The sequence below is a fragment of the Cataglyphis hispanica genome, chromosome 14 (assembly GCF_021464435.1).
Source record: "Cataglyphis hispanica isolate Lineage 1 chromosome 14, ULB_Chis1_1.0, whole genome shotgun sequence".
NCBI lineage: Eukaryota > Metazoa > Arthropoda > Insecta > Hymenoptera > Formicidae > Cataglyphis > Cataglyphis hispanica.
In genome coordinates, this window is record NC_065967.1 from 4070982 (window position 1) to 4085446 (window position 14465).

The 14465-nt window shown below is 40.6% G+C and overlaps 1 protein-coding gene across 6 annotated transcripts in view; it reads right to left on the reverse strand.

Moving 5' to 3' along the window:
- Positions 1-14465, reverse strand: part of LOC126854714 (steroid receptor seven-up, isoforms B/C) — a 197463-nt gene that overhangs the window by 55268 nt on the left and 127730 nt on the right. For all 6 annotated transcript variants that reach the window (XM_050601704.1, XM_050601705.1, XM_050601706.1 and 3 more), the window contains one exon: positions 6081-6635. In XM_050601704.1, coding sequence (XP_050457661.1) covers positions 6081-6635 — 555 coding nt within the window. The remainder of the gene's footprint in view (positions 1-6080; positions 6636-14465) is intronic.

The window sequence follows — 14465 nt, forward strand, 5'->3', positions numbered from 1 at the left end:
CTCGTTCCTGCTCGACATTTCGAGAGCACGATTGTTTCGCCACATCGATAAATTGTCCGAGGTTAACAGGTGAGTACGGACGGCACAGACGGCGATAATAGCGGCAACGATAAACGCGTCAATAATTCGCCGACCTATCATCCGGGAACACGGACGATATTCATGATGGATCACGCGTAAGCATCGCGACAAATCGCATACCTAGCATACGATTGTAAATTCGGCATGTAAAGTGATGCCGTTCGCGGATCGTCTTCCCGAATTAATTGGGAAGACGAATTAATCCCGAATTAATACATTTCAGATAAAAAAGTTTTGTTTATCTTTCTCTTGCAACTTATTTCACTCTGAAAAGCATCTATTATATTATATCTCGTTGTATAATCAGAACAAATTTATTGCTATTTATACCCTTTTATAAAAAACTTATATTTTTGTTTAAATCAAATTAACTATAGAGAATTTATTAAAAATATATAATTGCTATAAATAATCTTGAAATTGGAAAAGATTAATAATATGTAATCTCTTTTCTCTTTCTCTCTAGAGTTATCAAATGATTTATTTCTAACATTTATTCGGAACAACAAAGAATAATATAATTTTCACACAAATTTTCTTCTAGTTTCTATCGTTTAAACAAAAAAATACGACAGAAGATTGCTAGTAAAGAGGGACATCGTAAGATATATGCGTAATGAAATTAAGGTAATTACTATTGACAGTGCTTGTCAATGGCGGTTGACAGGTGTGGGTGTATACCAATCGCGTTGTGTCAGTCCCGTATCTGGGCTCGAATAGAGGGTGCGCTGTCCAAATGTATCGAGTCATCATCGACGGCGGCGGCAGGAAACGGAGAAAAAAAAAGAGAAGAGTGACTGCGCGGCCTCGTAGCGCCTATATTATATATATATATATATATATAATGATGTAGCAATATTTTATTAAACACACTGGCACACACGATGCTCGAAAGCCCCGGCGGCTACAGCGGTTTGCATTCATCTCGCTCGATTTCTCAATACTCCTTGAGATCACTTATTCTCTTTCGAGATCTTTATTCGCTTATTTCAATTTTATATACTTATTTAGAATGTATACGGCATTGGAGAATGTAAGCAATAATCTGACATTAATGCTTTGCAATTATACTTTCAAAGTTATTTGCGATAATCATACAGCATGAAAGAAAGAGAGAAAGAGATAGAGAGCAATATGTTAAATATTAATCTTAATTCAATAAAGAGTTTAAAAGTGATTTTAAAATTTTATTATAATGAGAAATCTAAGAAAAAAAAAAAATTCATAAAGATATCACAAAAATGGTTAATAAAAAAATAAGAACTTTATATTTTTTCTGTTTAATATAACAATTCTTATAAATTAATAAAAAATTATTTAAAATAAATTATAAAAATTATATTAATATAATTTCCATAAATCTTTAAAATTTTAAGATATTTTAACCGCAAATAAAAATTGCAAATATTTATTTACATAAATATCAATACCTATTCGTTCATACCAATAAGTATTTGTCGATCATAACAATTATTTTTCTATTCACGCAATTGTTCGATTTTTTCTCCTTTCATTAAAATAAAAAAAATTGTTAAATATATACGTTTAAAAAAGTCAGCGCGCAGATAGCTGGAAAATGAACGGATCGCGCGGAGATGCCATGAGATCTACGTAGGCCTGATGTCGAGACCGTTTCTCGTTGAGCTATTCTTAATTAGATCGTTAAATACCGGTGGCATCTGTGCGCGCGCGCGCGCATAGAAATGCGACGGCGGCAACACGCGTGATGGTTGCTGGTTGTTGGGCAAGGCAAAGGGAATTGCATTGCATGCCACATAATCGTGGGAGTGTTTCCCATCAAGATACACGTAGGTAGGTATACCGCGCACACTCACGAAGCCCTGGTAATACCCTCTCGCGCATAAATATATCCGCGCATTTACATGCTCGAGTCTACGGGGTGGCTCGCGACGCGCGACCAGATAACGCGGCCGATCTTATCCATCCGGCAACAGGGCTTGGACGATTTCGAAACAAATCGAGCCATCCTAATCTGAGACTGTGACAACGATTCTTGCGCGTGTTTTTTTTTTTTTACGATGAGAATTCTCGCAAGAAACGTCAAACAAGTATTAAAATTCGCGTTTTTCAATTGTCAAACGAAATGTATGTGGTAGATTAATTTTCTACTGATCAAATATTTATTAATTTATTAAGAAATTAATTATATATACAGGATGTATACTCACACACGCACAAATCTTGTAAAAAATTTTTTATAATGAGAAAAATGATTAAAAAAAGAATTAAAAAAAATTTTCCTAAGTTTCAATAAAATTCCATGAAATTATCCTGATCTTTCCAGATACAAAAAAATTATGAATTTTTAATTTTTCATGTTTTCCCAGAGAATAAATACCCTGTATATACTGCTTTACAATAGGAAATATGAGATTGGCCTCAACACAGAAAAGCAAAACCTGCTTTTCTTCACGCCAGATTTCGCAACGCGACGCGAATCGCTGTCTTCGAAATTGATCGCGGGTTTCTTGGGAAATGTTACTGATTGCGGGATAAATGGCAGCGTCGGTTGTTCTTGCAATTAAGGGTCTAGTCGAGAGAAACAGAGAGAGAGAGTAAACTATCGTGGCGCATTCCTTTTCCCGTATAATTACGGTCGATGTATCGACGTCGGGGCGTAATGATCTCCTGGGCGACGATTATTCAAACGGCGATCGTTTCGGACCACCGGGTATGCACCATCTCGTGCATGCACAACGCCGGAGAAAGCTGAGAGGCGGCTGATCTTAGCGAGCTAAACGTACTTTATGTATCGTGCCCTCGTTCCGCCGTTTTATCCGAACAATTAGACACGTGATCCGACGGCTACGGGGTGTACGAAAAAAAGCCGCAACCCTCCATCTCGCGGGCGGTGCGAGGAATTCCCGCTGCGAGAGAAACAGAGAAAGGGAGCGGAAAGAAATTTATCCGCTCTCGCCGGGCGGACACGCTAATTTCACGTCAATTACAAACGATAGAACGTAAGTACTATAATAGCACGGATTCTTCCCAACGTAATGTCAAATATATGTATTGTATATTAAAAAAATGTGACACAGATAATGAAAAAAGGGTATGATTTATTTAAATCTCAGCTATTAAAGTTAAAACTTGACAGATGTAATTTTTATAACAAAATTGGTTCTATCGTAATAAATAGATTAATTTACATTTAGTTTATATATTGTCTTTTTAAAAAAATAAAAAAATAACAAATAATCAGAAAAAAAGAGGAAAAGAAAATAGTAACGAATAAATAAACTATGAAAATAATAGATTAATAAATAAAATTATATTAATAAGAAATCTATCAAAATCATATTTTAATATTATTTTGATATCACTTCTCAAATCGGTTAATTGTCATCGTAACACTTTGGATATTTCTCACGATCCCGTTATCAAGCGTTAATTATCAAACGTTTGCATTTATATAGAACGTACGAAGCAAAAGTTTGAGCGACGATCGTTCGTTATCTCGTATGCGATCTTAAAGCGGCATAACCGGCCTCGGCGCAATTAATAATGTATTTCGCATTCGTTACTTCTGTGTTTCGCTATGTAGTGACACACCTCGATTAGCGTAATAACGCGGCTCCGTGCGGTACGTGCGAACATTCATTCCACTTTTCATTTCAAACGAATTCATTCGCAACCGCGAATACGATTACGGACCGTTTCCTCGCTTTTACCTTTCATTATGTTAAATTGGGCGGAATGATGTGTCCTGGCCCATTTACTTTTTAACCTTCACAATGGCGATCCCTTAACCCCCTAATAAGTAATAAGCTTATCTTTCTGCGTCGGCGTTTTATCTCCGTGATGATATATTACAGGTGATATGTTACCGGTAATATATTGACTGATATTTATTCCAAACTTGTGTGCGTGCGTGTGATTGTTATCAGTAAATTAATTATAGAATTTTTTTTTTTCTTTCAAATAATAAATTATTAAAAATAAATTGCTTTTCAATTAAATTTCCACATTAATAAAATTTGCAAATTAATAAAATATTAAAATCTTTATTTAATTTCTAGTCAATTTTAATATAATTTGTATTTAAAAATTAATAGAAAATCCTATTCAAATGTTATTTTTTACATTTTCGTATCATATTTTTTTTATTGTCCAACTCGACTTCAAGTTAATTAAAAACACAATTTAATCTATTAATCATCTATATATGCACTATCATCTATATCCTACACACAATTGCGTTCTTAAAAATATTATATTTAAAAAAGATTACATATGAGCTAAGAGTTACGCGTTCCAGGGTTAAACGTTCAATTTTCTAAAGAGAAGGGAAAGAGAACGGATGATACCTATAGCAAGGATCGAAAGAGCGAGGAAGAAAAGAATCAGCCGTCCGGCAATCGCGTTCAAGCGCAGAAAGAGTAGAAAAAAAAGGAGAAAGAGGGGCGGAGGTGGTTCCCCGAGAATGGGACATTAGCATAAGCTAAACCGAACTAAGCGCGTCCATATAGCACGGAAATAAATAGCCCCCCGTCTCGTATCTACGACGAGATGCTTTACCATGGACCGTCGTCGTGGTCGCCGCAGCTGCCGCCGCCGCCGCCGCCGCCGACGTTCTCCTCGTCGTCTCTGCTCGTCGACCTCGCCTAAACTAAAATCTCACCGCCCGTACGCGAGTCGTGTGCGTGCGAATATGCGTGCACATCAAGAGGACACACCGAGAGGAAAGGATCGCCCGACCGAAATCTCCCCCAATTGTGTGTGTGTGTGTGCATGCGATAATAGTGGTTCCTCCTGGAGAAAGGAGCAGATGGGCCGGGAGATAACTCGCGCGAGCGCTCCTTCGGACAGGATGCGGTTGTCATCGGATGCGGCGAAAGAGAAAGAGAGAGAGAGAGAGAGAGAGAGAGAGAAACAGAGAGCGAGATAGATGAAACGGGAAGAGATAGATACGGGGACTAGAGATTGGCTTCGGAGAGCGAGAACACGTTACGATGAGAGACGGACGGGAGGGGAGGTAGAGAAACGCATTGTCTCAATGTGAGCTCGATGACGATCGCGGCACAACGTACGTCCGCGTCGCCGCCGCGGCGCTATACATTGTTACGTCAGTGAATTGTCGTCATGCCGTCGTCGGGTCTCTCCTGGTCCTGGACGAGAGGATTCAGCGTTGCTGGATGACAGTCGCGGGCGATAATATCTACGCCACGTCGATTAGACCAAGCCCTACGGTCAGCGAGCAACAAACAACGTCGAGAGAGCGCGCAGCTTCTCCAGATAGAGAAAGAGAGAATGAAAGGGGAAAGGGGAAGGGGAAGGGAGAGAGACTCACGCCGCTTAGGCTCGGAGAGTTCTTCCGGCGCTCTCCTGCCACCCGGTACATAGTATAGGAACTGTGATGCGATCGGGGGAAGGGAGAAGAAGGGATAGAGAGAGAGAGAGCATTGTCCCTCTCATGCGCTGCCAGGCTCTTCTCTAGGCCCGTCGAGGATCGCGGCTACGTGACAACGAGCGTCTTCGAGATAGCATCGTCATGACGATTATAGGCGAGACAGACGGGCAGGCGCGGGTAATACAGACGATGACCGAAGTATCGTGTATGAGAATACGTTATAAAGACCTTCCTGTTAGACGCAAAAACGCAAAGTCGAATGATTTTCTAGTTCTTTGAGCGCAAGCACCCTTCGTTTCTCAATGGAAATTTACGACAAATTTCAAATGTCGTTGCAATGTATGGATAATATCTCAATAGATAATATTTACGCGATAAATCTTGTATACGAGTAAAACTTTTTATTAATAAAAAAGTTTCTCAAAAAATAGTTGGTTCGAAAAATAATTTTCGATAGGTTTAGCACGACGATTATGCTTAGAAATTCCCCATTTTAAATTTTATGTAAAAATAATTATAAGATAATGTTGATTAAAATTGAATAAAAAATTATCTCTGACAAAATAAAATTAACCTAATTTAAGCTAGCTATACAAGAACGATTAAATATTAACTTTTAGAGACTTACCGGTGGTGAAGAGGACGATGGCCTTGAGACAGCTGTATTCCGCGGAATCGACGTGAAGCGCCTTGAGTTTCTCCACTTGCTCCTGAAAGATCCTGATGTGGTCCATGAAGGCGACCACGCGATCCGCTGCCATCGGCGAGGCGTGAAGTCCCGCCGCCGCGAGAAGCGGCGCCACGTGGAGAGGCATCGAGCACTGGCTCGCATTCAGGACGAACAGCTCGCTCCACACTAGCCTGAGCAGCGCCACTTGATCCGTCACCTGGAGATCCGGGAAGAACGGGATATTGCGGGCCCACTCGACCGCCGAGAAGAGCAGCCGCGCCGCGAGCTCGCAGATATTGTCGATGCCCATGATGTTGTTGGGCTGCATACATTGGCCGTATCTCGTGGCAGGATACGGCTCCGCCCTCAGCAGCAGGCTTATGTACGACGAGAGGTAATTGTGTGTGCCGTTTAAGCCGGCGCACGCGACCGCGTCCCCGTTCGTCAGGGCAAACTGGCCCGGTAGACCCGGTAGCGAGGGTTGCGACGGCGGTACTCGCCCCCTTTGCACGGCTGCAACAAGAATGAAAGCGCATCGAGACGCTCGATAAGGTGAACACTCGTGTCTCTACCTAAGATTCTGATCTCGCTCTTTCCACGTTACACGGTACGATCCGCCATCGCCGTTTTGATTCGCGTATACAAAGTCGCCGCGATCAAGGCGGCAAAGAGCGAAGTCGATCGAGCTTACGAAATTCTTTTCGAGGATTTTGCGAATAAAAAAAATTATATATAACAGATAGAAACTATAACATGTGTGTTTTAATTTAATATACAATCGAATATTATTATGCGTTTCTTTGCTAATCATCTGTCCTTGAAATCTTTTCGAAAATTAGAAAAATTTCGACATATTCATGAGAATTTGACAAGTCTATGACACTTATCCATGCAGTCACGTGTCATCGAGTTCACGGCTCCAGCGGAAAAGAGAAACGACGGGTTCTTTCACTTTTTCCATGATCCTTGGTTGAAATGTTACCGTATCCAAATCGTGCTTAGCTCATCTTCGATCGAAAGTACATACTCATTCGAGACGTAAATGAGTATCGATTGTTATATAAATTTCTTGCGATCCACGTGAGACGAGGATCGGACGAGCGTGATTTAACGATGAATAAGCCGGACTTTGAGCAACGTTTTGGCAGCGATCGTATATGAATATCCCTTAAGTAAACATTATAGCATCAAGGGCACTCTCTCAACTAGTAGCCGAGCGAAGGATTCGTCAAAAATCTGACGGACGGATTGCGCCACGCTTCTATCTATACATTGACAGCACGAATTTCTACGCTCGCTCGAGGCGATCATTCCCATTCGAATACAGACGTGACGTAATGAGTGGATCCTCGCCGATCATCGTACGGCTAACGGTCCGTTTCGAGCGAGAGATCGTTTCGTATGTTCTTCGTGTCTTCGAATAGAGCTTCGTGTGCGTGTCGGAGATACATATAACGTACTCATTTACTTCGCTAACGTATATGCTAGCTACTTCCAAGAAGTCAGCGACGAGAAGGTGCACGACACCTGTACCGGAACCCGGACGAATCGCGGCAATACCCTCGAGTGTCTGCAAATATTGTGCAAAGGCAAATATTGTATACGCACGGCCGTGACGCGGCACGTTCAAGTACACGCAAATACGATCGCCTAAGAGAGGACGACGGCCGATGCCGCCGTCGGTGTCGGCGATTTTGATCGGGATTACGAATTTCGCCGAAAGCCGTTTGCGCGACATTACCGCTTCATTGATCGTTATTATCATCATCATCATTATCTTCATCACCATCATCATCATCATATCATTGAGGTTAATGCTCGCTGCAATTGTGAAATAATGTACTTTGATAAATTTACCTACATTTTTTTTTGCTCAAACACGTGTGCTATTAAAAGAATGTGTATTGCGCTCCTCTCATAAGATAGAAAGTTCAAGAGTAAATCCTGAGAATAATCATTTAAAAATTATACAATTACAATATTATAATATGTTAATAGAAAAAATATTAATATTATTATAATATTATAAAATGCATTTCTAATAAGGATAGAATTAGATGCATTTTACAGCAGTGTTTTTACACAAAAAATGTAATTGTGTAAATGTAATTGTTAAAAATTTATTTATTACGCTATATTATAAATTTTCCTTTTTCTCTCTCACACGTGTAACACACATGTCTCATATATTTTAAAAAAAATGTACCCTTTTTTTGTATCTTCTTTTAATGAATCGTCTCTTTGCAACCTCTTTTCGACTCTTTTTGAACAAAAATTACATCTACAATTTTACAGCGTAAATTTCTCGTCTTGAAAAGCCATCGCGATTCGGTCGCCGACAACTTCCTCGTTGAACCTTTCGATTGCGGGCGAGGATCGTATCTTTCCGCCGTGCCCGATCATGCGAGATGTCCTGCAAACCGTTATGTACTTATAAACGCGCCTCTGCCGCATTCTTCGGGCGCGATTACCGCGATTATTACCGGACCGCGTATTTTTTCCGCGCGTGCTTATACATACACATGTGGGTAAGTGGAGGAAGAGGAGGTAGACGACGACGACGACGACGACACGATTACTCTGTTGAGTAACGACCGCTCTTGCGCGATTGTCCACCGCGCGATTGCGCTCGTCTGTCCGCATAACGCAATTACTTCGCGTTACACGAGTGTGCTTTCACTCGCGATAATTGGCAAATGACGGGGCAACGCGTGCGCGTGACAATGCTGAAAATGAGGAACGAGCTGCCGACGAGCCTTCGTAAATCTGCGCTTTAACTTCTCGACGATTCAAGTAGGTAGGCGAATTATTTAAATGCGTGCTCGCCATAGAAACCTTCAGGCTGTTCAAGGTTACATTTTTCGCGACGTAATTTAGAATAATAACACTTTGCGTCTACTTTGTACTCCCCCCCTTCCTAGGAATATTGAATTATATACGGTAATAATTATTTTTGTTAATAAAACGTCAATTAAAAATTTGACGTAAGAGAATGAGATTGTATATATTTTTTTGAGAAAATTCTATGTCTTTTTCAATTATGAAATACAAGATGTGAATAGAATTATTTTATATTTTTATATTTTTTCTAAAGAAATATCAGATATGTTTTTATTTCATTACTTTTGCCAAGTGTCTTCAAGATTTAAATTATTAAGACTATAATAATAATAATAATATAGCATTGTGCGTAAAATTATCGTCACCTATGTTATAAGGGAATGGCGTAGCTTCGACGACATTCTAGAGAGCCCTCGATCGCCGGAACGCGGAACCGAGAGAGAGAGAAAGAGACAGCATTGAGAGCGCACTTAATCCTCAAAAGGGAACTGTCTAGGACGTACCTCGGCAAATTGCGACTCGTAACAATGCGTGGGCGTACATACGGTGCACCGATGCAGCGCGCTCGTGTTCTCGGAAGAGATAGCGGCTCGTGAGCGAAATGGCGGGAGCGAGAAAGAGTACACATTTCGTTCTAGCTCGCGAGAGACTCTAGCGTTGATGCTGGGACCAGGAGAGAGGGTGGCACGCTAAAAACGAAACGGAGAATGGATGAGGAGCTGCGACGGCAGACGAAGAAGACGACGCAGCAGAAGAAGAAGAAGAAGAAGAAGAAGAAGAAGAAGAAGAAGGTGAAGAGCGAGAAAGGAAGTCTTTCACGTACGAGACTCTCCCGCTCGAGAGACTCGAGACTCGGAGAAACGGCGTCCCGCTGAGAAGCGCCTGGATTCCAGCCTCCGCGGCTAACGAAGGAAATGGGCTCTCCTCTCTCTCCTTCCTTCCTTCTTCATTCTTTCATTTCTTTTTCTATTCGTCTCTCCTTTCGTTCTCCTATTCTCTGCTTTCCTCGCGAGAGGGTCGATCTCATCCCCCAGGGTGCATGGGGGGATCGACGAAAGTCCCATTTAACGCCCTAGACCAGCGACGTTGTACTTCCGCGATATCGATGCATCGATAATAAGGCGAGAAAAAAAAGAAAGAGATAGTCGTGACAATGACGCGAAGTTGACACGCGAAACCGGAGATAAACATGTTGCGAGCATGCGGGTGAACTTGTCCAGATCGGCCGATATCGCCGAGAGTGATTCATCGACGGTGACTCGGGGCCTTTTTTTTCTCCTCATTTCTTATGCATGACATCTCGGCTCGTCTTCTCCAAAACATTCTTCGTAATCGCGTACGCTTTCGCAGGATCGCGACTGATCGTCCGCGCGGATAGAAAAATGCGAAGAACGGTCGACGTAAAGCGCAATTAGAGAAATGTCGAGAAAAATACAAGATCAGCCTAATTGCGCGAAAAAAAAATGTGTTTTTATAATTTTTCGATTATAGCAAATAGATGAATTCTCGTCTTCACGAAAAAGATTTTCAACCAAAATATTCTTGATGAATTATATAATAAAATATAATTCCTTTTTATATTTATATATTTCTTTCTTAATTTACGCTCTCACGATATTTTAATAATTTCTTATCTTATCAATATTGATACCCTGATGTTAATCTTCCAAGTATTCCCGAATCGGAGCATCTCTCAAGACGACGTGCATATTTCGCAAGGAGAAAACCGGACAGATGGAAATAGTTGCGTATCGACCTAGCTAAGTTCGCAAGCAAAATCGGGGCGTCCGTGGTCCATGGCAAGAGAGAAAGAGAGAGAGAGAGAGAGAGAGAGAGAGAGAGAGAGACGATCCGCGCGCGAGAGGCGAACGTCTCGAGAACGGATCTCGACGGGCCGGCGGAGAGGATGCGAATTAGCATGATGCGAATCCCCGATAGCGTCGAGTGCGCGCGCGGCGTAAACGTGCAGTATACGTTACGGTGTATGCAGATTCGGTATACCGTTACCAACCACCATCGTAGTCATCTACCCGATTCGCTCGCTCGCCTTGGCTCCTTATCTACCCACCAGGCTGCGTGACGTCGCAGTCGCAATCAGGCGATACCGTCTGCAACGTGCCGGATTAACCGCATCTCTCGGTCCGTGCTTTCTCCTCGTTAAAAGACTCACCGCCCGGGCTGATGCGCCGCGTCGCGATTCCCGATACAGGTCGCTACTGTACTTTGTTTGTACCGTATTAGCGACGTGTACGTCGCTAGTATCGTTAATTATCGCAAGATATAAATCGGATTAATCAATCACAAGGACTCGAGAATTTTAAGTATGACATTCTATGGTTTCTAATATTTTCTACGAGACAATTAATAATCATTATTTTTTAATGAGAGATTAATGAGAGATTAATATCTTTCTAAAAAAATAAAATTATAAATATTTTACAGAAAAAATATACATCATATAGAAATAATTTCAATATTCCTCTCTCTCTCTCTCTCTCTCTCTCTTTCTTTCTCAAGATTAAATTATTTTAATGTTATATTTGAGAATGTAAGTAATAAATGCTTTTAATAAACGCAAGTATTTTGGGGAATATAAAAATAGAATAAACAAAGAAATGTTTACAAAGGAAACAAAGCTGAGTTTTTCGCATGCTTATTTATAACGTATATTACTAGCTATATCAAAATTCAATCGATTCCTCGACATTCTTTGATAAGAACCATTAGCAATTTATACGAATGAAAGAATCGAAGTGTTAAAAAAAAATTGATTTTTTTTCGTCAATCTGATCCAAATTTAAAAGGTCAGTGTTGATGTAAAAATTAAAAAAAAAAAAATTTTTTTGCTTAAATTTGAATAATTGCATTATATCTAGTTCTCACAAATCAAATTATTATAGATGTTACATCGAATTTAACATATTATTTATTGTAATGTCAGAATTATATATTGCATAATAAATTAAAGTAAAATTAAAAGTAAAAAATAAAATATTAAGAGCCTTGCTTCTAAATCATTTTCCAGGAAAGAAATAACGATGTGCTGATTATGAGAATTTCATGCAAACTTCCATCAAATAAAAAAAAAAAAAAATCACTTGAAAACTTAAATCCAGGATTAAAATCGATCAAATGAACATCTTTTTTCCTCTATCAGATTGAATAGAGAACGCTTCTCTGCTTAAATTAAAGATTATTTTATCTCGAAAAGAGAGATTGCTAACGGTAGATTTTTCACGTGTAACGATCAAGTAAAGTCATCGCTGATTTCAATGTTGGAGGTCGTCTCGAATCAAGCGGTACCGTAAATCGCGGTAAAGTATGTACATTGAAGCCACAATGAGAGATCTGTCTTCCAACGGAGTCTTACGTTACTTTCCTTTAGCGAACGATAATGCTACACGTCAGAGCGACGTGGCTTCATTAGCGCGAGCGATTACCGATCGTCGCGCGAAGCCCCGATACCTCCATAAAGCGGAAGAATCGCGCGAGGATTATTAAAGGGGGTAGACCTTGACGTGTGCTGTGCGCGCATACCGTAGAAATCTTACCAGGAATCCTGAGTGATCTCTACGAACGCGTGGCGTATTCTCGAAGAAGTATCCGCGAGACGTGGATTGATGATCCAGGCGAGCGGTTCGAAAAACAGGGGAAGGGAGGAGGGGGGGGGGAGAGAGGGAGAGAAGGCCGAGTCCGGGAAGGTATCCGTCCCAGGGAGAGGAAAAAAAAAAAAAACGCATCGAGGTCGAACCTATACCTTTCTTCTTTTCGCACACACGGTCATCTCAGCACGCATATGCGTGCGGCTGCATGTAGATGGACGTTCCTCGTCTGAATACGTGTGTGTCCACGCGCGAGGGCGAGCCGCGTACGACGTCCCGACGTGACGTATACAATGTGAAAACGCGCCGTGGTATCGCTCGAAATAATTATAAACATCGGGGAGTGACGATTAATCTTCCGCTCTCCTTCTCGATAATAATAAACGAATTACCGGGAGGGAGGGGGGAGGGAGGGTCGGGACGAGACGGTCAGGGGGCAGAAGAGGGCAATCTCCTCTCCCCTTCCCTCCGTCCCACCTTCCTCCGGATGAGACCGGGGACGAGCACCCGCGGAGCGCGTGATTTAAAATGTTAATTCCTTTCGTTCACGGCGACAGCCGCGTTGATTAAGACGGACCGGACGCGACGCGGTAGAGGAATTTCATTAGCGCTCGTAACGTACTACGACTTAGAAATTTAACACGATCCACGAGGACAGGGAGATAGAAAGGAGCGCGTGCGTGCCTATCCATCGTAGCATCGCGGAAGATTTGTCAGGCATATATCCATTCAGATGGATGTGCCGTGAAAGCGTTTCTCTCCGAATCAAGCGGATTCAAGAAACGTCAAGCAAACGATATATTTCAACGTCTTTTCTTTTTTAATCCAAATACACTTGGTGATTTTTAAATCGAATGTAAATTAAGACTTGTCCGGACAAATTTGCATAATCATCATAAGTTTATGTTTAAAGTGAGAGAAAGAGATCAACTAATCAGATGCATAATGTATAGTACCCGAACATATTTCTCTTGTTTATTATCAATTTTGATCTCGCGTGGAAAGATTTTACGCATTTATTATTTCTGGCCGTTTTATTACGATCGCGCGTCTGACTTTATGTTTGCCGTTCGATGAACAGTTATTCGAGGATTTGCATAATTTCAAAAGACAAACGGTAGTGCAATTGAAAAATATGCAACGGTATTTATTCGCGCAACAACTTTCTTGTTACCTCGAGATAGTCGCGAGTTTTCTGGAGGATTTCGGCGCGTGTCAATCAACCACATGCGTGCATGAATATTTCGATCGCAAACATAGTTTCCAGTGAAATTCAGTCGCAAGTATGACGTCGATCGTTTGCTTGCAAATATAGCTACGTTTCCTGTATGCTGATTATTATTTATTACGAGATGATCCGTTGTTATCGAGAGCCATTAGCGACTACGTATTCATTAATCTTCCACGTAGTAAGGTAACTTTGCGATGATATATCATTTATACATATATTCTTTGCTCAAACTACGCGACCCCCGTGTAATTCTAGAATACAACGTCATCCTTTGAATTTTAATTGACTTTACACGTGTCTGCATTTATGTAATGACTTTTCGACTAATGATCGAAAATGAAAGTTATATACATTGACGAAAAAATCGTCGTCATAATAATAACATGTGTAAAAATATATATCGTCGGATTTTTAAGAAAATTGCAATTAAAATAATAACATAATATTAACTGTGAATAAATTTCGATGACGGATAATATAGACAATTTTATAAGCAAAAATATTTTTCAGAATATAATAATACAAAGTATTTCTCAATAAACGCATAAATATAACGATATGAATCAACAATGTCTCGCTTTGCACGATATATTTATCACATACACTTCATCTGCTTTTTTATTTTACATTCTTAAAACTTAATGTCCGACCCCTTAACACCTGACGCTC